The 22,949-nt window shown below is 39.1% G+C and overlaps 1 protein-coding gene across 1 annotated transcript in view; it reads right to left on the bottom strand.

The window, feature by feature from the left end:
* The window catches only part of NOL10 (nucleolar protein 10), a 93,726-nt gene that overhangs the window by 61,862 nt on the left and 8,915 nt on the right, over nt 1-22,949 (bottom strand). The window contains exons 3-12 of the mRNA XM_048845474.2: nt 20,145-20,243; nt 18,919-18,996; nt 17,461-17,498; nt 13,349-13,485; nt 11,682-11,747; nt 11,017-11,077; nt 10,340-10,425; nt 9,880-9,958; nt 7,731-7,880; nt 3,890-3,956 (exon numbers count right to left, since the gene is read on the bottom strand). Coding sequence (XP_048701431.1) covers nt 3,890-3,956; nt 7,731-7,880; nt 9,880-9,958; nt 10,340-10,425; nt 11,017-11,077; nt 11,682-11,747; nt 13,349-13,485; nt 17,461-17,498; nt 18,919-18,996; nt 20,145-20,243 — 861 coding nt within the window. The remainder of the gene's footprint in view (nt 1-3,889; nt 3,957-7,730; nt 7,881-9,879; nt 9,959-10,339; nt 10,426-11,016; nt 11,078-11,681; nt 11,748-13,348; nt 13,486-17,460; nt 17,499-18,918; nt 18,997-20,144; nt 20,244-22,949) is intronic.

The raw sequence follows: 22,949 nt of genomic DNA, 5'->3' as shown, positions 1-22,949 counted from the left end.
TAGCCTTGACCATCTTTCATGAGAACAGAGACACACCTATCAAACCACAGACCAGACTAATCTTCTTATATGCAAGAGATTTCACAGACTGGAATAAGCAAGAACTCTCTTTTCAATGGGAAGTATTAATTTGGAGCCTGTTTGAAAAAAACAAGTTCTTTAGAAACTTGCAGTGAACAGAAGCAGATGGGGCAGAGAGACTTCTACTCAATGGAAATATGATTATGTCTCAATCAATATTATACACCCAAAAACTTAGTTAACACAACTTAGATAACGAAGAGTTAAGGTTTCAGAGTTAAGGGTGGCCAGTGGTACCTCATGCCCTCCAAAACCGTGGAGAATGGCCGAATATAAACCTCTGAAAACCAGGAAGTACAGATAAGGTACATGCCAACTCAACCTTAACTCTGCACCCCCACCCCCGAGATGGCAACAGTCACTGGGAATTATGTGCATGCGTTCCAGCTGCCTTCATTATGTTATGAGAAGTTGTATCGAGTGGCGGAGGGATTAGCTGAGTAGCTTGGCAAAACTGTGATTGTGATTTAAGGAGATATACAGAAGGAGTGATCTGAGCCTCTCTCCAAGGCACCCCCTGTGTGTGATATAAAAGGAAAGAGGTGCGTGTGTAGCCTGAGGGACGCAGTATGCCTCATTTCAGCACTAGTTCTGAAGTTGTGTGAGTAGTGGTGCATAGGGGCCCTTCTTGCCATAGTGAGGTGGGATGTGAAAGTGGTCTGTAGGTTTAATGATGGGTAAATGAAAGTACAGTGTTTGATGAAATCCTGTGCAAAAGGACAAAGGGATTGTACACTTTAGCAAGTTTTTTGTTGTGTCTGTGGAGAAGGCTGTGTTTGAGTGCAGGGCAGGTATAGGTAGCTCCTGGCTAGTACCCCTCACCTGAATACAAGTTTTACTTTAGCAAACATAAAGTATTAAACTCTGTGCTACAGTAATCATGTGCCCTGTTCCCTGAGTGTTCTGCACTAACTGCAAAGGCAGATTGTTAGTAGGCATATTATGGGCACATTGGAGCATCACTCCAAGGGCAGAGTTAAGACTGCAATGGATTGCACCTTAACTCTGCTTCCTAGTTTTCAGAAGTTTGCATTACTGTAACTCTATTTCCTGGTTTTCAGAAGTTTAGCCAGCCTCCATGTTCCAGAAAGGTACGAGGCTCCACTAGGCAATCTTAATTATGAGGTAATGGACGTTGGGGACATTTAATTTCCTTGTTTTTATAAAAAAAATTATTTCTCAGCATCCCCATGTACCACAGGCCAGCACTCCCTTTGCACTGCCTCTGGATCCCTGTCAACAATTACACTGGCCACAGAATGCACTGGCTGCTTGTTAATCCCTTCACTCCCTCTGTGCTATCTTCTCATTGTCCGTCTCTGCTGTCCAAGATGGCCTGGTTCTCCCTCCACAAGAGTCCTCCCGTGGCGAGCCAGGTGTCAGGGTGGGAGCTGCAGACTGAGGAACTGGGGAGAGGCTGCAGGAACAGTATAGGTACTAGCATGGAGTCAGTGGGGACATTTTCTGAGGGGAGGGACAGATACTCCTTGCCGCTCCCCATCCTGGACTCAGCACTGTATACTTGGTGCATTTTCCATGCATGCTTGTTCTCAGCTCACCACGCAGAGGAACAGGGTCCTCCCACCCCCTGCATCCTGGCACACACATGGGGACAGAGAGAGGAATTCAGATCCTCCAGGGGAACCATGGTCCCCGCAAATACCAGGTCACATGGGGAAATACAGAGAGGGGCAGACTCCCCTCCCAACCCACATTCCAGCACACACATGGGGGGAAGGAAGGCAGCCTCAGATCTCCCCAGATCCTGGCACACACAGGGGAACAGGGAGAGGGACTCAGAACACAGAAGGGGAGAATGTGAAGCTGACAAGCCTCCAACCTCTAATCCCCCACCCACTTCCTGCCACCCATCCGTCCTACCATCCCTAATCCCCACTCCCTCCTCTTGGCCTGACACCCACAATCCCTTGTCCCTACCGCCCTTCCATTTATCCCCCTCATCACCTAGACCCCTCTCCTCTGCCCTCTCATCCCCCAGACCTCCAGCAATACTCCAACATCCTCCTACATTCCACCTTACTGCTCTGACCCCTTGTATTCCCTAGCTCTGCACCAACAAAGTTATAAGAATCTAACAATGTTATAAGCACCTTGTATGAGAGGGCTGTGTATCAGGTACACCTTGATCAAATGATCCTGCGACCTGGTTTCCTTTAATGACACTCAGTTTCATTGTTCAGGAAACATGATTACATTATCCTAAAGGCCTTTCATCTTCCTTCCAGTTAATCAATGCTAGCACTCTGCTATAATAATCCCCAGGTGGAAAAGTAGCAAGTACCCAGCAATTACTCTAATATATTTACGCAGGGCACGTGTAATTGATTATCATTCAGAAAACAGAGCTCCTTCTAAATTGACTGGGCACATTTCCCAAAAGTCAAAAAACCCTTAATAGAGACAGAGACAGACAGTAGCAGTATGCCTACAGATCATTCTCAGATTCCTGATAAGGCTAGGGTTTGAACTCTCAGTGCATGGGTGTAGCTCTGTTCAATAACCACAGCATCTTCTCTTGAGCTACCCAGATACTGTCAACAAGGTGTCTGGAAACCCTCTAGTCCTACTTTTGCTGCACATCTGTATTTCAATCTTGTTGACTTGATAGTTTTGGTATGTGCCATTCTAGAGACTAAACTCTTCTTTAATAACTTCGTCAATATTGCTTCCCCAAAGAAGCAATGGGTGCCATGCACTAGGTGAGATAAATACAGACTAAGATCAGTTGGAGGATGATCAGAGATGTAGGTAGAGTCCCAGGTGTGCATGCAAAAAATATTATAAGAACCAGATTTTGTAAAATGCTGTTTTTTCCAAGGGGGCTGTATCTCAGGAACCCCTTACTCTTCTGAGCCCAAACAAGGACAACTAACACCACCTACACCTCTATGAAGCATAGTAAATTTCAAGATAATCCAAGTAGACATGCAGATTATAAAGTGCACCTGAATCTTAACTATAGCAGAGCTGGCTTGCCGTATAACAGGCAAGACCAAACTGAATTGTAACACAGTGTTGTCATCGTCATGACTTAACACGCCAATGACACAGCAGATTTTACTGTGAAAACAGTCAGTCCTCTTACCCTCCCGCAAAACAATAGTGAATCAAAGGATATGCCTGCTGCCAAAGAACCAATCTGACCAAAATTTTCAAAATTTGTTTTGTTTTTCAACAACAACAACAAAAAACTAATAAAAAACCTTTCATTTGAGATTCAAACATTTAATTTTTTGAGATTCCCCCACCCATCTAACTTCCCACACACACTGAAAAAACGTCTGTGGGAATGGAGAATTGACAGAATGGGAAAATAAATTATTCCTTTTCAAAACAATCAAAATTGTCGGTTTTAAAATGGGAAATTATGACAAAACCCAAACGTTTTAAATGTGTGTTTTTGTTTTTTTTTTGTCAAAACACTGACGAAAAAAAAACTTGTCCAGTTCTGAAAAGAAAACTTTCCTTACTCAAATTAGGTCCTGGCCTGGACACAGAGCTAAAACCACTACTCTTATGAAAAATGGCATGGGATTTTCAATGGCCAAAAGCAGCTGATCCTCCGAATGACAGTACAGTGGCCTATAACCATAGTGTCCACTGATTCATTACCGACTCAGAGGAAAGGAGGATACAAATAAGACCACACTAAGCTCCATAAAAAGTCTACCAACCAAAGTCAACCAAGCCTGACTCTCCATCACTATGACAGCTAAGGAGATCACAGCCTAAGGCAGGAGGTGCTTTACCTGTTGAATGTAATAGGTATTTAGGGTATTTTAAATACCTGAATTAGGATAAAGGCAGACATCATTGATATCATGTTCTGGCTCCATGGAAGTAAATATTTTCCCCTGAAATAGTAGGAAGAATACATTAGATTTCAAATGATGCAATTACAAAGTTCAATAAAACAAACCGATTAAAAAGTAGCCCTTATGGAAATTAAAAATATAGTGGAAGAGTACAGCAGGCAAGGCATGGTACAAACAAGGCTTTGCACTATGATGGCAAAGGCAGCTCAAGGAATTCTACATTGTAGCCCCTGGCTGACCAGCTCTTCAATAAGAATATGTGGCCTACCGGTTGCTCAACTCAAAATACAACACTGCATGCTGGGACTTGTAATCTCCCTTTTGGAACTGCTGCATTGAAGATGGGGATGTCAGCAATCTACTCCATTTTATTTAAGTTGGATGGGGCCCTCAGGTTCAAGGCAAATTGCCAATGTAGCCCTCGTTTCGGCAAAGTTTGAATGTGCCAGTTCTATGTAGTCTCATTTTAATAAGTAACCCATCTATACTAGAGAGCTGAAATGACAGGTTGGGTGTGGGCTTTGGTTCTCCCACCCTATTCTTGTGTGTAACATAAGGCATGGCATAGCACTTTACACTACCTGTAATTTATTAACGTTGTATTAAAGAGGTCTGAATAAAAGGATCCAGTGGTAAGTAACTTAGAAAGACTGGAATAGAGGTTAATAGTGATTTAATAATGATATTAAAAGTACGCAGTTTAAGGATTGTGTGTCTCTTCAGGAATTTGACTCGATATATCAAGAAAAAAGAAAAAAAAAAAAGACACATCTCAGTTTATAGCCAAACTACTATAGTGAAGTAAGACAAGAGGACACTATTTTAAAAAATATCCAAAGTAACAGAACAGGAGAAATAGATAAACAGGAAACAATGCTGCACAACATTAAGAAAAGGGTAAGATCTGTTGTTGAACAACCTTTTCAGTTCATGTTGCTACACATAATCCCACTGATAGGCAAGATATGCATTAAAATAATTTTGTGACCCAAACTGTTGGTTTTTTTAATGAAGTTTTGTTTTTAAATATTTTAAAATGGATCCCTTTACTGACAGCATAGAAGGAATGAGCCTCTGCCTGTTCTAACAAATTGACATAGAAGGATGCCAAACCTGCTTCTTAATTACACTGAGGTGAAAACTAGGTATACAGTATATTCTGGGTATAATCTTATATCATAAATAGCCATTTAAAACCACTTGGCATTTATACAATGCCGTTCAGTTGAGGATCTCAAATCCTCAACCATGAACTGAGATACATGAGTGATATATGCCGATCACTTCACCCGTAACTGAAAGACAGCCTGTTCTTGAGTGGAACGTGATTTGTTTAACAACGCATAGCAACACTACACATCAATTTAGACAAAGTGAAGAAAACCGTATGTAGAATCTACAGGGGGAATTTAGCTAGGAAGAATGTGATTACCAATTAGAATGGTGCCTGGACAATGAAACTACCGTGTGTGGCAGGGCACTGAATGAGGGAAGCAGTTGATGTCCGTCTCCATTTTCATTATAGAAACATCAGCAAAAAACACACTGAAACATAGCGCTTGAAATTCTAATATATAAAAATATTTCAAGCATTAGGTTACTACCAAAGATGCGGATGTCTAAAGGCAAAGGATTTGCTTGAAAATGTAGGAATTCAGTCCCTTCTCTGCAAGCACCTCTCTCCGACTGCACAGACTACAGGGTCACTCGTTCATAGAAAACTTTCCCAGAATAATTTTATGATGACTGGCCCTTTGAGTTGGACAGAGAAAAGCAGCTGTAGCCCTGAAATAGCCATTTGGCACCCACTTGGTTCATACTCTTCCTTGCCAGCTTGTAGTTATTCCTATTATTCTTTCCCTTTCTGTTATCATTGAAGAAATGGCACATCTACTCCTACTCACCTGAAATGTGCCAAGTGAGCTTTAATGACCACAATGGTCAGAACCTGTTTTGCACTGAATCCAGAATTATTGCGCAAATTTAGAGGGACTCAGAAGCAAGACTATTTTAAGAGTGGGAAAACCCAGACAGCACAGATATGTTTGCTTATAAAAGCACCTAAAAGACAGCCAGTAAGAAAGAAGCCTCTAAGACTTAGGCCATAGTACTAAAAGCATGATCATACACGTCCTCAGTGTTCTAAAATGAGGGACAAAAGCAGAGCAAACTTGGATCCCATTTCTCGTCTCTTCTTCCTTCCCTGCAGCAGTCGCACCTACCTCCCAGGCGAATGCTGTTACCCCACCCACTTCTGGTCTTTTCCCTGATGATTAACAGAAGAGCATTCTCCCACCCCCATCTCAGCAGACAAAAGCCTCCCGCTCCCCACCTGAAGGCACGTCTCAGCACGGGGCTACTCTGGTATCAAAGCCAGAGACTCTCCACCCCAATCTCCCTCTGCACAGCTGGCACTCAGCCAGAGATATTCAGGAACCAACATCTGGTGGAGGTGGGGCCAGTTGGCACCCACTCTAGGAAAGAGTCCAAACCCAGCGCTGCCTCCTGCAGTAAGAAACTCTCTCTCTTCCCACCTCAGGAGCCACCTACTAAGCTTTATGGTGCTTAACTGTCGTTGAGAGAAATGTATGAAATTAAGAAAAATGGAGAGAGGCTAGCACTGGTGTTTACACACTAGTCAAGGATTTATCAAGCCTTGTAACTAACTATACAGTTACTGCAAAGGGGCTTGTTACCAACCAACCCATGTGTGATCATAGAAAATTGTAAGAAAGCTGGTGAACCTAAAAGGCCTCTCAGTGTTTGTAAAGGCAAGTAGTTTTCCTGTGGTGGAGAAATAATAGTGCAACCCTGAAACTGACTGAAATAGGCTATAAAGCATTTGGAAACTACTAAATGGGCTGTGACTTCTCTTGATAAAGTCCATCATCAAGTCAGAAGAGGAGTACAGGAGCAGAACAGCTAGTGAGTCATTGAGGACTGTAATGCAAGCACTTGTAAGAGAAAAACAGCAAATAATGCAAGACCCTGAAATGAAACTAAGTTACAACAGCGCTATTATGGATCTGCTAATTTGTGCATAGTAAATTCCATACAGAATATTAGTATGAATGCACAGATTAAGACAAAAAGAAAAGGAGTACTTGTGGCACCTTAGAGACTAACCAATTTATTTGAGCATGAGCTTTCGTGAGCCACAGCTCACTTCATCAGATTCATATCACTTCATCATAAGACAAAGATTGTCACACATCCAACAAACATGACATCTCCTGCATCATATGGATATTCAGGCTGAGAGCTCAACTGTATCTCTGCCTTTTAAGCTTATAAGGTTAAAAAGATCTACTGTAAATGACTCAGTTAATGCAATATATAACATATTGCACATTGCAATTTGAATGTAGGCTTAATTTCTCCTTCTTTGTACTGGCATAGTTATATAAATATAAGCATCTGACTCCTTGAATTACAGAATGTTGATCACAGGGGTTAGAAATGAATTAAGGGCATTTTGGGCAAAACAGACTTTGTGCCAAAAGGACAGAGGAAGGAAAACATTTTGTGTTTTGTTTTTTTTACATCTCACCAATTTTACATATGTTTTAGACCTTTACTTTTCTTTAAAAAAGGCTTATAAGCAACTATATAACTGCTGAAAACAGTCTGTGCATCTGAATACACAACAGCTTACTGAAGATTTTCCCAAGGCTGTGTTTGTAAAGTCAAACAGAATCTAACAATACTAAGCAAATTAGGATACACAAAAAAACCTCACTATATTGAAATGCAGACATAAGACATAAGTTCAAATCACGAACAAAATTAAGAAAAATAATTTAATAGACTTACTGTGTCCTTGTTCCACATTTTTACGATTCGTGAATCTGCAGATATTATTAAATCTAATGGATCCTGGAACTGGATTGATTTAATAGGCAGGCCATATTGGTGATCTTTGACTATTAATGGATTACTGGATCTGAGATCATACAATAAAACCTGGAAAAATAAAGACAACAGGAATGCCCTGTACTATCTAATCAAGAGGGTTCAACCTAGACCTGGCCTACTCTCAGTGTTGTACCGGTTAAACTAAATTTGTACAACATCACCTTTAGGTTAAACTGGTACAACTTTTGCATTTAGACAAGTCTGTAAAAATATAACTAAGAAGCAGTTGAAGTTCTGAACGGATTATTGTTTAAGAAATAAGCCTGGTTTACTCTGAATTAATCTCTTATACCGGGGTGGGCAAACTTTTTGGCCCAAGGGCCACATTGGGGTGCGAAACTGTATGGAGGTCTGGGTAGGGAAGGCTGTGCCACCCCAAACAGCCTGGCCCCGCCCCCTATCTGCCCCCTCCCACTTCCCACCCCCTGACTGCCCCCCTCAAAAACCCCCCCATCCAAACCACCCCCCAATCCTTGTCCCCTGACTGCCGCCTCTTAGGACCCCCGCCCATAACCACCCCTTGGGACCCCCCCATCTAACCCCCCTGTTCCCTGCCCCCCATCCCTCCCAAACCTCTGCCCCATCCAACTGCTCCCTGTCCCCTGACTGCCCCCCACCCCCTTACCATGCTGCTCAGAGCAGCATGTCTGGCAGCCGTGCCGCCCGGCCAGAGCTAGACACACTGCTGCTCTGCACTGCAGGAGCGCACAGCCCCGCCGCCTGGAGCACTGCCCACATGGCGGCGCGGCCAGCAGAGGAGGGGCTGGGGCTAGCGCTAGCCTCCCCGGCCAGGAGCTGGGCAGGATGGTTCCGCGGGCTGGATGTGGCCCGCAGGCCACAGTTTGCCCACCTCTGTCTTAAACCAATACCACACGGATGCTTCAGTACTATGATAATCATATATGAACGTAAGCATTTACCATACTTCCTAGTAAATACCGAAAATGAAGTGTTATCTGTGCTGTCATCTGCCTAGTGTATTCCAGTGCTATTTTTCCTTTATGGCACAAGATGGTGATAAGGCAAGGTAACTTCAAGTAAAATATGTAACTCAGGTTCTTAGAAGCCCCTTGGGATTTAGCAATTTTTAATCAACTTACTACCTGGGAATTTCATTTTCACTCTTTCATTGAAAACATTAGTGTTCACATTCCCTTTATGGGAAGTAATGTGGTCCAGTAGGTAAGAACCCTGGCCTGGAATTCAGGCGACTTAAATTCTAGTCCTGGTTCTCCCACTGATCTGCCATCGGGCCTTGGACAGTGTCTCAATTTCCTAAATGTGAAGTGTGGAGACTAATGCTAACTTACCTTTGTAAAGCACCCAGTTCTACACATGAGCAGAGCTATGCTAATACTAAATATTCTTCTGGTTCAGCAACATTAGACTTCGCACCCCAAGCATTCAGGTGAATGGCTCTCTCAAAACATACAGAACAGGTACTCAGAAAGCAGATGTACACAAACAATACTCAACCTGGGGCTCTACAGTCAAACAGAATACTGAAGACAGAAGAAATTGTAACACTGCACTACACATGGACAGCCAAAGTAATACTGAATCAATAAACTGGAGTTGGCCAATCCCTAACTTCACCCGGGAGCAGTTGGAAGAAAGATGAAAAATAACCCCTTTCACTACAATAGCCAGGAGGTGGGGTAGGAGGAGAGTGGATATGATACATTGAATTGAACAGCTGAAGAACCACAAAAAACAGTAACTTCCTCACACTACTGAGTCAACCAAAAGTTACACTGAGATGTTGTGCATGTGGGGGAGATTTTGTGCCATCCCATTAGGACATCACTACATTGTTATTTTGTAGCTCTTTAATTCCTCTTGATGCAGTTACTCTGTGCCTTAAGGTTGAGTATTACTATCTTGTATGCAAACAAAAATGTTTGTTTGTGTATATTTTACTCCTTCGCTAGTACAAACTGGCTTCAGAACAACTATACTGAATGTCTGAAAAGATCCAGGTCTTTGGTACAAGAACTGTATCTCTCAAGATCTACGGCAAAGAAAGTTAATTCAACAGCACGCCTACCTGCCCAGTGGATGTGCCAACAGCCATATTCAAAGCTCCATTAAACTTCAGTGCTGAAATAGATGGTAAGCCATCTATCCTGAAAAGAACAATGTTTATAATTATATTTTCCTTTTAGTAAAGACTGTGAATATTTGCTAAAATGCCTACAGTTAATGGCTTAAAATACTGAATGTTTATTTATATACTCAGAAATTAGATACAAAAACTAATGGGGACACCAATGACATACATTTTTCAGAAATATTATTGTTCATCTTCACAAGCATTGTGTTGATGTGCATTTTTAAAGGTTAGCCTTTGCCTGTCAGACCAATGAAATAAGAGACCTAACTTTCCAGATAAAGGATCAATTCTACAGCATTTACACACTAATGTTGACGAGATTACTGATGTGTAGCAGGACTGGAATGTAGGATCAGGACCTAACATTATGCACTAACAGCCAATCATTACTTACTCTGTATCTGCTGTTACACTGCTTAAAGCACAGTCCAACACACCAACTCGATTTCTTGTTCTAGGGTCCCAGCATTCCACTTTCCCCTAAATACAGAATAAACAATTAATGACAAAAAATATATAATTCAAGATTACAGTGCAATTATTTAGCCCTGTCAGAAACCAGAAATCAAAATTAGAGAGGATGCTGGATCTATTGACAAGCCACTTTAATTGTAAAGGTGAACAGCTCATGGAAGAATTGGATTTAAGTGATCACATGCTAATTGCCACATTTTAGTTTTCTTCTTTTTCTAAAAAAATACGATCAGATCTGAATATCTTTAAAATGTTAAATCCTAAAATAGTAACAGGATATGTGTAGGCTACTTAAGTTATACATATGTCTATATTTTAAAATTAAATGTGATGATTATTTTCTTTGTTTTCTTGTGGAATCATAAGTGTCTCCACATCCAATATAGTGCAAGAAATTGTGTTTGCATTATGCTCTGAAAACAGCCATGCTGTCCAACATCTTAATCAATTCACATTTAACGTAATACATTAGATCAAATTAATTCTTCAGCTATATATTATGATTCACTTCTATGATCTGCATATGATCACCAAGAAATGAGAAAGAAATACTACCACAGTTAAGGTTAATTTAGAAAGGTTAATTTAAACATTTACCTCAGCTGTCCCAGTAGCAAATAAGCAGTGTATGGGATTTATGTCACAGACATTATTCTCCCTAGAATAGAAAGAGGGGCAAAGTTTAATGACCCACAAAATGACTTAGAAGAACTACAACAATTTTAATTATCACGCTTATCCCAAAACCAAGATCCTACCAACAATCCCACCCTCAACTGCCTGCTTATTCATTCCTTCCATAAATATCTTATTGTTTCTCATCCCCTCTTGTACTTGAAATCTTCCCTGAAATGATTTACAAGTCTATCACCTCCTCCAAGTCCCTTCTCAAGACCCACTTCTGCCATGAAGACTGCAAGAAATCAGCCAACATATGATCGCTAGACAGAAGAGCACTGGGGATGGTTATATGAGGGCACATTAATCAAAAGGAAGTTTCATAAAATCTATTTTAAAGAGCAGATTAGACAATTAAAAAATATCCATAGAAATAAACTGAACACGTCTAACTGTCAGAGCGAAGATTTTTTTAAAGTATGAAGCTCAGAATTGACCATGCTTCCTCCTAACTATATACCTTTATTTACATTAAAGTGCATTTGGATTGCACATGGAATGTGCTATTGATAATGAGCAAGATAAATATTTGGCTCCCCCTGCTGGAAAAATTGTAATGAACATGATAAACTGTAGTTACTTACGAAGCATCTGTTTGTAGAGAATTCAGGTACCTTCCTTGTTCCAGATTTAATCTGTATACTTCAGAACTACAAAGAAGCTAAAGTTAATTATTTCTCTCTAAATGCTGCATATTTTAAATGAGTGAAAACCATAAGACAATTCTTGTTTAGATCTCATTTTTACAGCAAATATAAATTTTCAGAACTTAATTTGAATAGCACAGGGAAACTCCTATGCCCAACTAATCTTTCTTCCCATCTCCAAATGTTCACCAACAAAAAGTGTTGGTACTATACTAAAAACTACACCTTCCCAGATAAGGAATGTGTTAATTTTCTAACATGTTACCTTAGCAACTCTCAGTATTTTCTGTTGTTTGTTATTTATTTTATAGATAAAATATAAATTATTTCCTTAAAAAAAACCCACAACCAACTATTCATCTTGGTTTGAAACTTTGAAGGTCTACATATGGCTTTCACTCCCCTGCCTTCCTAGGGACTCTATAATTCATGCTTTTACACAATTTAACTCAATTTAGTAAAATTATAACAAAATCATCAACAAGGACAAACATGGAAAAATATAAATTGACTTTTGGATTTTTCTGATTTTTAAATTACATAATACACATGATTTAACATGACAGTATGTTGTGTTGTAATTTTTGACAGCTATTTTCAAAAACATAACGTAACTGGGCATAGAACTATCCAATGGTAACAGACTAAGGAAATGAAAGGACTTAAAGAATCACAGAAATGCAGGGCTGGAAGGGACCTTGAGGGGACATTTAGCCCAGCCCTTTGTGCTGAGACCGGACCAAGTATGTCTACACCATCTCTGCTAGGTGTTTGTCCAACCTGTTCTTAAAAGCCTCCAGTGATGGTGATTGCACAGCGTCCCCTATTCAAGAACTTAACTACTCTTATAGAAAGTGCTTCCTAATATCTAACCTAAATCTCCATTGCTGAAAATTAAGCTAATTATTTCTTGTCCTACCTTCGGTGGACATGGAAATCAATCAATATCCTCTTTATAACAGCTCTTCGCATATTTGAAGACATATCACTCTTCTTTTCTCAAGACTAAATGTATCCAGTTTTTTTAACCTTTCCTCATAGGTCAGGTTTTTCTAAACCTTTTATTGTTTTTTTTTGCTCTCTTCTGGACTCTCTCCAATTTGTCCACATCTTTTTAAAGTATGGCGCCCAGAACTGGACATAATACTCCAGCTCAGGTCTCATCAGTGCCAAGGAGAGCCAATTATCTCCAATATATTACATATGATAATCTTGTAAATACACCCCAGAATGATATCAGCCATTTTTGCAACTGCATCGCATTGTTGGCCCATATTCAAATTGTGATCCAATATCCTCCCCCGATCTTTTTCTGCAGTATTATTGTCTACAGAGTTATTCCCAAATTAGTATTTGTGTATGATTTTTCCTTCCTGAGTGTTATTGCAATTAATTTTGTAAAGTCTTCTGTTTAATGAACCAACTTAGATTTTCTATCACCAACATTTTCTACTCTTCACCGAAGAATATTATTTTCCACTATGCATGTAGATGGAATTGTCAATTTTTACAGTATATTTTTAGCTTCATTTTATACTTGAAGAAAAAAAAACAAACAGTCCTAAGAAAAATGAAAACAAAGACCAGCCCATCTGGATCAATACCTTGCTCCTACAAAATACAGGTCACATGATGGGTAGTGGTAGGAGAAATCTCTACCAAACTTTGGTATTCTTGTCCTGTAATAACGGCCATGTTGTGAATGAAACTCAACGTATCTGTCACACTGCAAGAAGACAATCTGAAAACACAAAGCAGAAAGGATTTGGGGGTTGGTTGGTTGTTTTTCTGATGGTTTCCTCCCCTTCCCCACCCTCGTTACTCTTTCTTTAAAGAAAACTCCAGTTATTTTTCAAACTCACAGGTTTTTATCAAAACCAACTGATTTGGCTATTATTTTTAAACAACATTGTATTTAACTAACAGTGGTAAAATTTACTAACATTGATCCTGACTCGCTATTTTCATTGGGTATGGGGAGAGATTTTGATAAATAATTTGAAGAGAATCTTTCCAAATGATTTCTGTAGCCTTTGATCAATGTTTTTAGTGAAATTTACACATGCGTTTAAAAAGTTGCATAATGGTGGTGGCGTTTTCTGTTCATTTGTCTGAAATTTGTATGCATATATGAACAGCTCCCCTACCATCACCACTCCCTGAAGGGAAGGGAAGGACCGATGTCTAACTGATGTGCACCTTTGATATCATGTTTCATGTCTCAGAGAGTGGCCACACCAGATGCTTGAGAGGAAGGTGTAAGAATGCTGCAGCAGATAGATGCAAGATAATCTGCCCCATACATTAGGTCTCATGATCCAAGAACTAGAGACTGACTTAAACCCCGAAGCTAGAGGTTGAATATCCATTCCCCACAATTTGTTACCATTAATTATAGCAACTCTGGATATTCATGTTATTCACATAGAAGTCCAAACCTATTTTGAATTTTGCTAAATGCTTGGCCTCAACAATTTCCTGTGGCAATGTGTTCCAGAATTCAACTACAGGTTGTGCGAAAAATTACTTGAATTTGCCACCTTTTAATTTCATTGAATATCTGTTGTTCTTGAGTTATGAAACAGGGAGAACAGAAATTCCTGATCTACATCCTCAAGACCATTAATTATTTTACATAATTTTATCATGTCCCCTCTTATTCATCTCCTTTCTAACATAAAGGATCCAGATATTTTCACTCTCTCTTCAACATAGTTTTCCCACACCCTTGATCATTCTGCAATTTATTTATTTTTTTACAATGTGGGTGATTAATATTGCAAATGAGGCCACCTCATTCATTTATATAATGGCATAACAACATTTTCCAAATTATTCTCCATCCAATTCCTCATGCAGCCTAACATGATTTAACTGGGAATTGGTCCTGCTTTGAGCAGGGGGTTGGACTAGATGACCTTCTGGGGTCCCTTCCAACCCTGATATTCTATGATTCTATGACATCTTGCTTGGCTTTTGACCACAGCTGCACATTAAGCAGAGCTCTTCATTCAGCTTTTTACAACGATGCCCAGGTCAATTCTCTTCTCTAGTCTAACTAGAATCTCTTCTGTTCTAACTTGACAGTCTAGTAAAACTAAAGGAAGTTTCTGAAGCATGGAGCAGTATAGAAAATAAGTTAAAGAGATTAACGCAAAATGAGATCATATTCAATTTAAGCTTTAACAGCATGTTTTAAGTCCACCGACAGAAGGAAAGGGGGAAAGACATCAAAGGATCACTCTCACGGGGAGCAGAGATGCAGTTTATTTTCAAGGACAAATCTGAATATTCATCCTCCTTTACTTCCCACACAAAAAGAATTTTTAAAGACTTTTCAAAATGTACCTAAAAAATAAAACACAATCAAATTTCATGCCTCCATAAAGTAAGCTCAGAGTAATTAAAGGACATACAAATGTTGAAGTTTCCCTCAATCTCTAATAATTGTTGTTTTAGATATTTTTGGAAAGTCTCTACAATACTGGAACGGAAAACACTCAGGTTTTCCTTTATTAATAAATAGATCCAACTCAGTGGAACTTTTTTATATTAGTTTTCCCTTAGCATCATGTCAGTTTCTGCCACCACTGAGTTATTCCTAGAGAATAAAACCACTGGATGACAAGATCAACTTCCCTAATGTATCTGGCTACTGCTACGGGTAACAGACAAATGGAAAGACAACCTTCTTTGAAAAGGTCAGGGAACAAAAACACCATTCCTTACTAAACCTACACAGTGAGTCATAAAAACATCCAATAGTAAATACTTCCAGAGTAATGCCTCTTCGATTAAAAATATCTTGAATGCACTACTAATTTAAATGGTGACAGGTTTCAGAGTGGTAGTCGTGTTAGTCTGTATCAGCAAAAAAAACTAGGAGTACTTGTGGCACGTTAGAGACTAACGAATTTATTTGGGCATAAGCTTTCGTGGGCGAATGAAGTGGGTTTTAGCCCACGAAAGCTTATGCCGAAATAAATTTGTTAGTCTCTAACGTGCCACAAGTACTCCTAGTTTTTTTTTGCTAATTTAAAGTAGGTAGGATTATTTGGACTGGTTTTCAGTTTTTCTCCTTATTGATTATATAGTATGTTTTTGGATAATAAAGTTAAAAAAAGACATACAACAAGGAAAATATGGAGTTAGACAAGTTCTCTAGATAGTTTTTCTACATCTGAATATATTGGCAATTTCAGCTAAACACAAAAAAGCAAGACTATATTTAGTAACCAGACAGGAAACTAATTTGTAAACAAAAATGTCTTCTGATAACCTCACAAGTTCTTTTTCAGTCCTTAAGATGGCCAGCATTTTCTCTTAGGCTTTGTCTAGAAAGCTACATTGGTCACAGGTATGAAAAAAAATCACACCTCTGACTAACACAGCTATGCCAACATAAACCCCAGTGTAGACGCAGCTATGTCAATGGAAGAGTGCTTCCATCAATGTAGCTAACATCGCTCGGGACGAGGTGTTCCTACACCAACAGAAAACCCCTTTCTGTCAATGTACGCTGCGTCTACACTACTGGACTATGCCAGTATAGTCTCCATAGTGTAGACGTACCTTTAGAGAGAAAGCAGGTGGAAGACTACTGTAACTCATAGAATCAGTTCCCTCCTTTTCCCCTTCAATGCCGACACAGTTATTCTTAGTTATTTAGCAGGTGGCAGAATTTTAGACATTCTGAATCTAGAAAAGCAACAAGATTATGTATCCAATAAAATGGCAATGTCTGTCCAGGGAAACTGAGGTCCTGATTCAGCAAGGTACTTAAGCATATGTCTAAATTTAAACATCTGAGTAGTCTTATTGAAGTCAACAAAATTACTCACATGCTTAACATTAGACACATGTTAACAACTTGATCAATCAGCACCTTAAATACATTCACATTTAAAGGAACAGTCAATTTGAAAAAAAATCACATTTCTGTCTGAAAAATTTGTACCTACCTTGTAGTTGTGAATGACTGTGACTAAAGCTATGTCTATATTTACAGTGGTGTGTAGAGAATAGCCCCCAGCACGAGTATAAACAGTACTGTAAATGGTGAGGAACTGCTTAGGCGAGTAAAGATGCACCAGAACCGCGGGAGTATCTATCCTACACAGCTCTTTACACACCTGAAAAATGCCTCCCACATCTACCCTGCTATTTTTAGCAGTGTACTGCCTTGCCCCTTTCCTGCTGTGGGAGCTTTCCCTGTCAAAGTTGAAGGCTCTGGCAGCAGGGAAAGGGGAGAAGCAGTGAGGAGAGGACCATCCACTGCCATGTGTAGCTGTACACTGCAGTGTGGACGCAGCCTGCTAGTCACTGAGGCATATAGGTACGCATACCCGATACACTGTTACTAATATAGACGAAGCCTAAAATGTCTATAACTGAAAGAAATTAGTAAAGACATTTCCTTCTTTTTCACATTTCATTTTTTTGTATTTTTGACCAAACTTTGCATTAACTTCCAGTTTTGTTCTTTGTCCTGTATCCTGACTATTCAGGAGAAGACATCCAAACAACAGAGGCAGAAAAAAATAAAACATTTTAAAGATCATTTTAAAGAGTCAGGACATGCTATTTAAAGAAACTGGACTTTCATTTTTTTAACTCATCAACTTCAAAAGTTTGTATTGGCAGTATCCCTTTAATACTTAGAAGTCTAAAATAATTCAGTTCTCAATAGACATTAAAAATAAAATATTAAACATACCTTTGAGTAATCATCTGATAAAATATCAAATGTAACCACTGGGGAGGAGGAGGAATAAAGGAAGTTTAAGAATCAATTATGTAAACATGATTTACAAACAGTGACCTAGATCTTTGATGCTTAACTTTCATCATGTAAGTAGTTCACACTGACGTCAATGCATTATGTATGCAATCTTTAATTACATGATCAAATACAATCTTCATATGCTTTTCTAAAGCCTTAGAGATACACATGTAGCATCTCGTAATGTTTTATCATTCTTGTAAACAATGTATTTTCCTTAAAATAATACTCAAGTATATCTTTTTTGACTCAGTCTAGTTAGATGCTAGTTAAGTCAGAGAAAGGCAATTTTTTTTGGTGAATTTAGGCAGCTTTTATATGCCAGCAGGTGTCCACTATTAAACTGTTGTACTTACTCTGAAGGAGTTCTTTGTAAATTAATGACTTTCACAGATTGTTTTTCTGGAATACTAGAAGACTATACACGTGTTTAAAACAAATGGAGATGTAATGATGAAATTAAAGGTTATCATAACGAATATGCACAAAGTTATCATAACGAATATGCACAAAGTACAACCTTGCCTTTGTCATATCTTGAGCACTTAACCACACAACTTTAATAATATCTTAATTTAGTTTTTTAGATGAAATTATTTATTCATTTCTAGTAGCACTCACAACATGTAAAGTGCTTTTCAGATAGGAAAGAAGGCAAATAAGCTCAAATTCCATTCAGAATGTAAGCAATTAACATATAATTAATAACCTTAACTAGCTTACAGATTTAAATTTGATACCGAATAAAAAAAATTAAAGCTTTTTACAGTTTTCTAGAACACTAACTAGATTGATTCACTTGGAAAGAAGAAACTGCAATACTGGTGTGACAGTTTCTACTATTCAAGACAGGAGTAGGCAAATTAGTAAATTTTACTCTGTACTTATTGCTTTTCTTGATAGCTGATTAGATAAAGGTTATTTGATTAGATTTTTTTTGTAATTAAAAAAAAAATTGTAAAAGGCCAGCCAGCCATAAAAGCATGTTTATCTAGGATTGATGGCTCACTTTCTAGCAATCTTATTGATTACGGAAATCCCATTTGGGTTGACCAAAGATACACATGGACATTTGGATCTAACAATTACCAAGAAAAGTGCAATGTAAAACCTTATGATCTTACAAACTTAAGTTACAAGGTAAATCAGATAGCCTGTGCTTTGCTTTAGATATGTTATTTAAGTTCCCACAGAATTCAAAATGATTTACAACATACGTTAAGTAACATTATCCCCCTTTTACAGATGGGAAAATGGAGGTACGAAAAAGTGACTTGCATAAATCACAAGAAGTTAATGACAGAACACAGGTCTCTTTACTCCACTTCAGTGCTCTACTCACAGGTCTACACTGTTTCCCATATACAGTTTAAAGCCATATCATTTACTGACCTTCAGAATCCAAGCATCTTTCAAATTTCAGGGATAATTGATAGGTATCAAAACACCGGATCCTTGGCTTATATGTTCCTGCAAAACAGTTTTATCACTGACATAAGCAAAGCAGAGAATATGTTTTCAAAACAATCAGTTAAACAGAGTCAGGTCTTAAGTATGCACAGTGTTTACTTTTGCCATTATTTCAACTGTTGGGACCTTTAGCCCTAGAAATCAATGGTAGCTGCTGAGTGCTTGCAACTTTTAAATATCAAGACACGTAGGGACATAACTTTAGGGACCCGTTTTTGAAAACCTTGATCTTGGTGCTGCAGATTTATTCTGAAAACCACACACAAACACATCTAAGCTGAAGATAACGGTCTCTGTGACTGGATTTAACAATAGTACCTTCTAATCAGTCTGAAAGGCTAAGCCTGTGTACTGTATTAGATTGCCCAGGTCTGCTTAAATAACTAATTCTCAGTTGTTCTCTCTGTGAAGTTTAGTTGTAGTACTATACCTCCATCCTTTTAAAGAATACCAGATTAATTTAAAAGAAGATATGATTATTGTACAAGAATAATAATCATAACAGGAGCATTTTAATCAAAATGGCTGAAGTACCCATAGAATGGAATAGGAAGATAACATTTTCCTTACACTTTACCATTAAAGTGAGATTCATAACTAAAGACCACATTTACTGTTCATTCACCAAGTCAGACATGCAGCTATCATGTCTTAAAATAGTACATTTAATATCAAATAATATATGGTTTACCTGGGCCAATCCATTAAATATTTAGAGTTTCACTGATTTTTACTTTTGATTTAAAAAAAAAAACAATCAATCAAAACCAGGTTTCATTACTTATGCAAATTTGGATCAGTAAATAGTTTGGTGGCCATTGGGATTTTCAATCAATTAAACTTTAAAAACTTATTTTGAAAGCCAGATTCATATACATGTAATAGAAGTGTCAAGGGCAGCCTCCATTTGCAAAAAATAACTTAATTAAATTCTACAAATACCCATGTGCTACAAAGAAGTGCTTCATGGAGCATCATGACATGTGAGCTACCAGGATCACCACCTGGTAACAGTAAGCTGAAAAAGCACCTATACATTGACACTTAAAAATTATCTAGAACGTCTTCTCTCCTTCAGTAAGGTAGCTCCAGGTCAAGGTTTTCTAATATTTTAGCCTTTGGCATACATAAACATTTAGTTAACTCACCAGCTGCCATAATATACTGTCCATCCCTTGATACCTTAATCTTTGTGCTAACTGTGGGCATGTCAAAGTCTTGAATAAGTTCAATTCTTCTGCGAACATCTGAAGAGAAAACATTCCTATTAAAGAAAACTGGTAACATCTTTTGTTTGACAGGCAAAGTTTTCTAAGGCAGCATCATTAGTAACTAAACAAAGGACAAAAATCCTCATTTTAAGCATGATTAACATTTAATATAATGCTCCTGGGGGAATTCTGCGCAAAAAAATTAAAAATTCAGCACCAAAAAATTTAAAATTTGGTACGGAATATTTGAAATTCTGCATATTTTATTTGTCAAAATAACACAATATAATTAAGCCAGTTACAATTATTTTGGTAATTTGTTTCAAAATATCTGTCAGAAAGTATGTCTGTAACAACACAGACAAAAAAAAAAAAAAAAGATTCTGGTAATTTTTTTTGACAGATTCCTTACGAGGCAAATTAATACAGAACTTTGTGTAAGTCATTTAAGTTACAATACAGAATTGTATTTCCTGCACCTGTCAGAAACGGTGCAAAGGCTTGGGGGAGACAGGGAGTTGAGGGAGAGGGAAGGAGCCTAGGAGTGAACCTGGAGGGTGTTGGTGGGAGGTTTTTCTTTGCAGGGGTGGGGGGAAAGATTGTTAGGGTGTTGCGAAGCCTCCACCATGCAGACCCTGGCTGACCCCAAGCCTCTCTCATTCAGTCAGGCATGTCTGCCCCTGACCCCGCCCCGCCCCTCCCCCAGGCTCAATGCTGTCACCCCACCAGCTCCTGAGCCCATGCTCCAGTCTGTCCCCCCGCCCCACGAGCCATTCTGAACCCCAGTCTGTGACCCCCAGCAGCCCTGTGTGCCCCACTCTGTCCTAACCTAGCTCTGCGGGCAGGGTGCTGTGATGAACTCTATTCCTGGGAGAATTCTGCAGCACTGGGAATAGAATTTTGTATTTTCCCACATAAAAAGCACTTTGCCTAAGAAGTGCTGCAGTTCCGCCTTTTGTCCACCAGAAGTCGCTGTGGCGCCGGAACAGCCAGCTGCTTTCATGCTGGCTGTTCTAGTGCCACAGCGGCCTCTTCTGGGCAAAAGGCGGAACTTCAGCACTTCTTAGGCAAAGTGTTTTTTATGTGGGAAAATACAAAATTATGTCAAAAGAAAACCGAAAATTATGTCAGGTTTCAGAGTAGCAGCCGTGTTAGTCTGTATCCGCAAAAAGAAAAGGAGTAATTGTGACACCTTAGAGACTAACCAATTTATTTGAGCATCAGCTTTTGTAAGCTACAGCTCACTTCATCGGATAATTTGTTAGTCTCTAAGGTGCCACAGGTACCCCTTTTCTTTTTACAAGATTATGTGAGACAAATGAATTCTGCTAGTCCACAGATGCGCAGAATTCTCCTAGGAGTAATTAATACTGCTTCCAAAAATATGCTGAGTGATAAATTTACAGATGAGTAAATTCTGTGAATTTTCAGAAGTAGACTATATCAATATAGAACAAATCACGTCATTTCAGTTATGGTATAGTAGTATAATTATAGTACAGACAGTGTGTTAAACAGCTTTTTACCTTATATAGCAGAAACATTGTATAGTGCAAAAAGAAAAGGAGTACTTGTGGCACCTTAGAGACTAACCAATTTATTTGAGCATGAGCTTTCGTGAGCTACAGCTCACTTCATCAGATGTGAGCTGTAGCTCACGAAAGCTCATGCTCAAATAAATTGGTTAGTCTCTAAGGTGCCACAAGTACTCTTTTTCTTTTTGCGAATACAGACTAACACGGCTGTTCCTCTGAAACCTGTCATTGTATAGTGCAGTGGTTCCCAACCTTTTTGGGCTGTAAATGTTTATAGCCTGTCATGACCCAGTAAATAATCTGGGGATGGAGGCCCTGGGGTAGTTTCAGGCAGATTCTGCCCAGCACTCACCCCACAGTGGCGGCTCTTGCAGCTCCTGTGCTGTGGGGCTGGCTGGGCATGGCTCTCCACTCCAGGCATTGCAACTTCTAGGGTTGCAGTGAACTTGAGTGGCACCGGGACCCCGGAGGTTTCCTGGAGTAGGGAGGCAGCCCAGCCAGCTTCACAGGATTGTAGCCACAGGAGTTGCCACACGACGCTCTGAAACATTCTGGCGAACCAATTTTGGGTCCAGACCCATGGGCTGAGAAACCCTGATATAGTGTATCACATTACCCTCTTTTATAGATTCATGCAATAAAATCCAATATATATATCTATTTTAGCTTTCCGTATGGCAGTTATCACTATGGTATTTATCCCAAAAACAAAAGAGCATAAAAATCCAGAGTAAAAAGGTGGTTTTTTTTTCTCCCGATCTCTAGGCAGAGGAGCATGACTACACATGGGTAGGAATTTTTGTTTGCTGGGCATTTTTTAACAGCATAGAGTCTCGGACAAGAAGAGGAGGCTTCAACTCAAAATGTAAAATCCACATTTTAATTAAACAACAGATCTTGGTGACAGGACTTCTTGCCAGAAAAGAATGCTCTGATATCAGTACTCAGTGCTGAGAAATGTGAGTATAATCAACTGCATTGTCCTTGAGGATCATAATTGTCACATTTCTGATGCAGATATAATCTTATCATAATGTATATGTAAAAGGGGTCCAGCATATATTCTGTCCCACTTCCTACAGTGGCCGACACCTGATGCTTCATAGGAATTCAAGAACAACCCATAATTCATCCAGTCAACTGTACAATATTGCGCATGAGAAAGTTTAGTTCTTGACCCCATAATCTACAACAATTTACAGCTGTG

This window comes from Caretta caretta, chromosome 3, assembly GCF_965140235.1.
Source record: "Caretta caretta isolate rCarCar2 chromosome 3, rCarCar1.hap1, whole genome shotgun sequence".
Lineage (NCBI taxonomy): Eukaryota > Metazoa > Chordata > Testudines > Cheloniidae > Caretta > Caretta caretta.
Note: the sequence above shows the minus strand (reverse complement) of the source record. Positions and strands in the feature narration are given on the sequence as shown.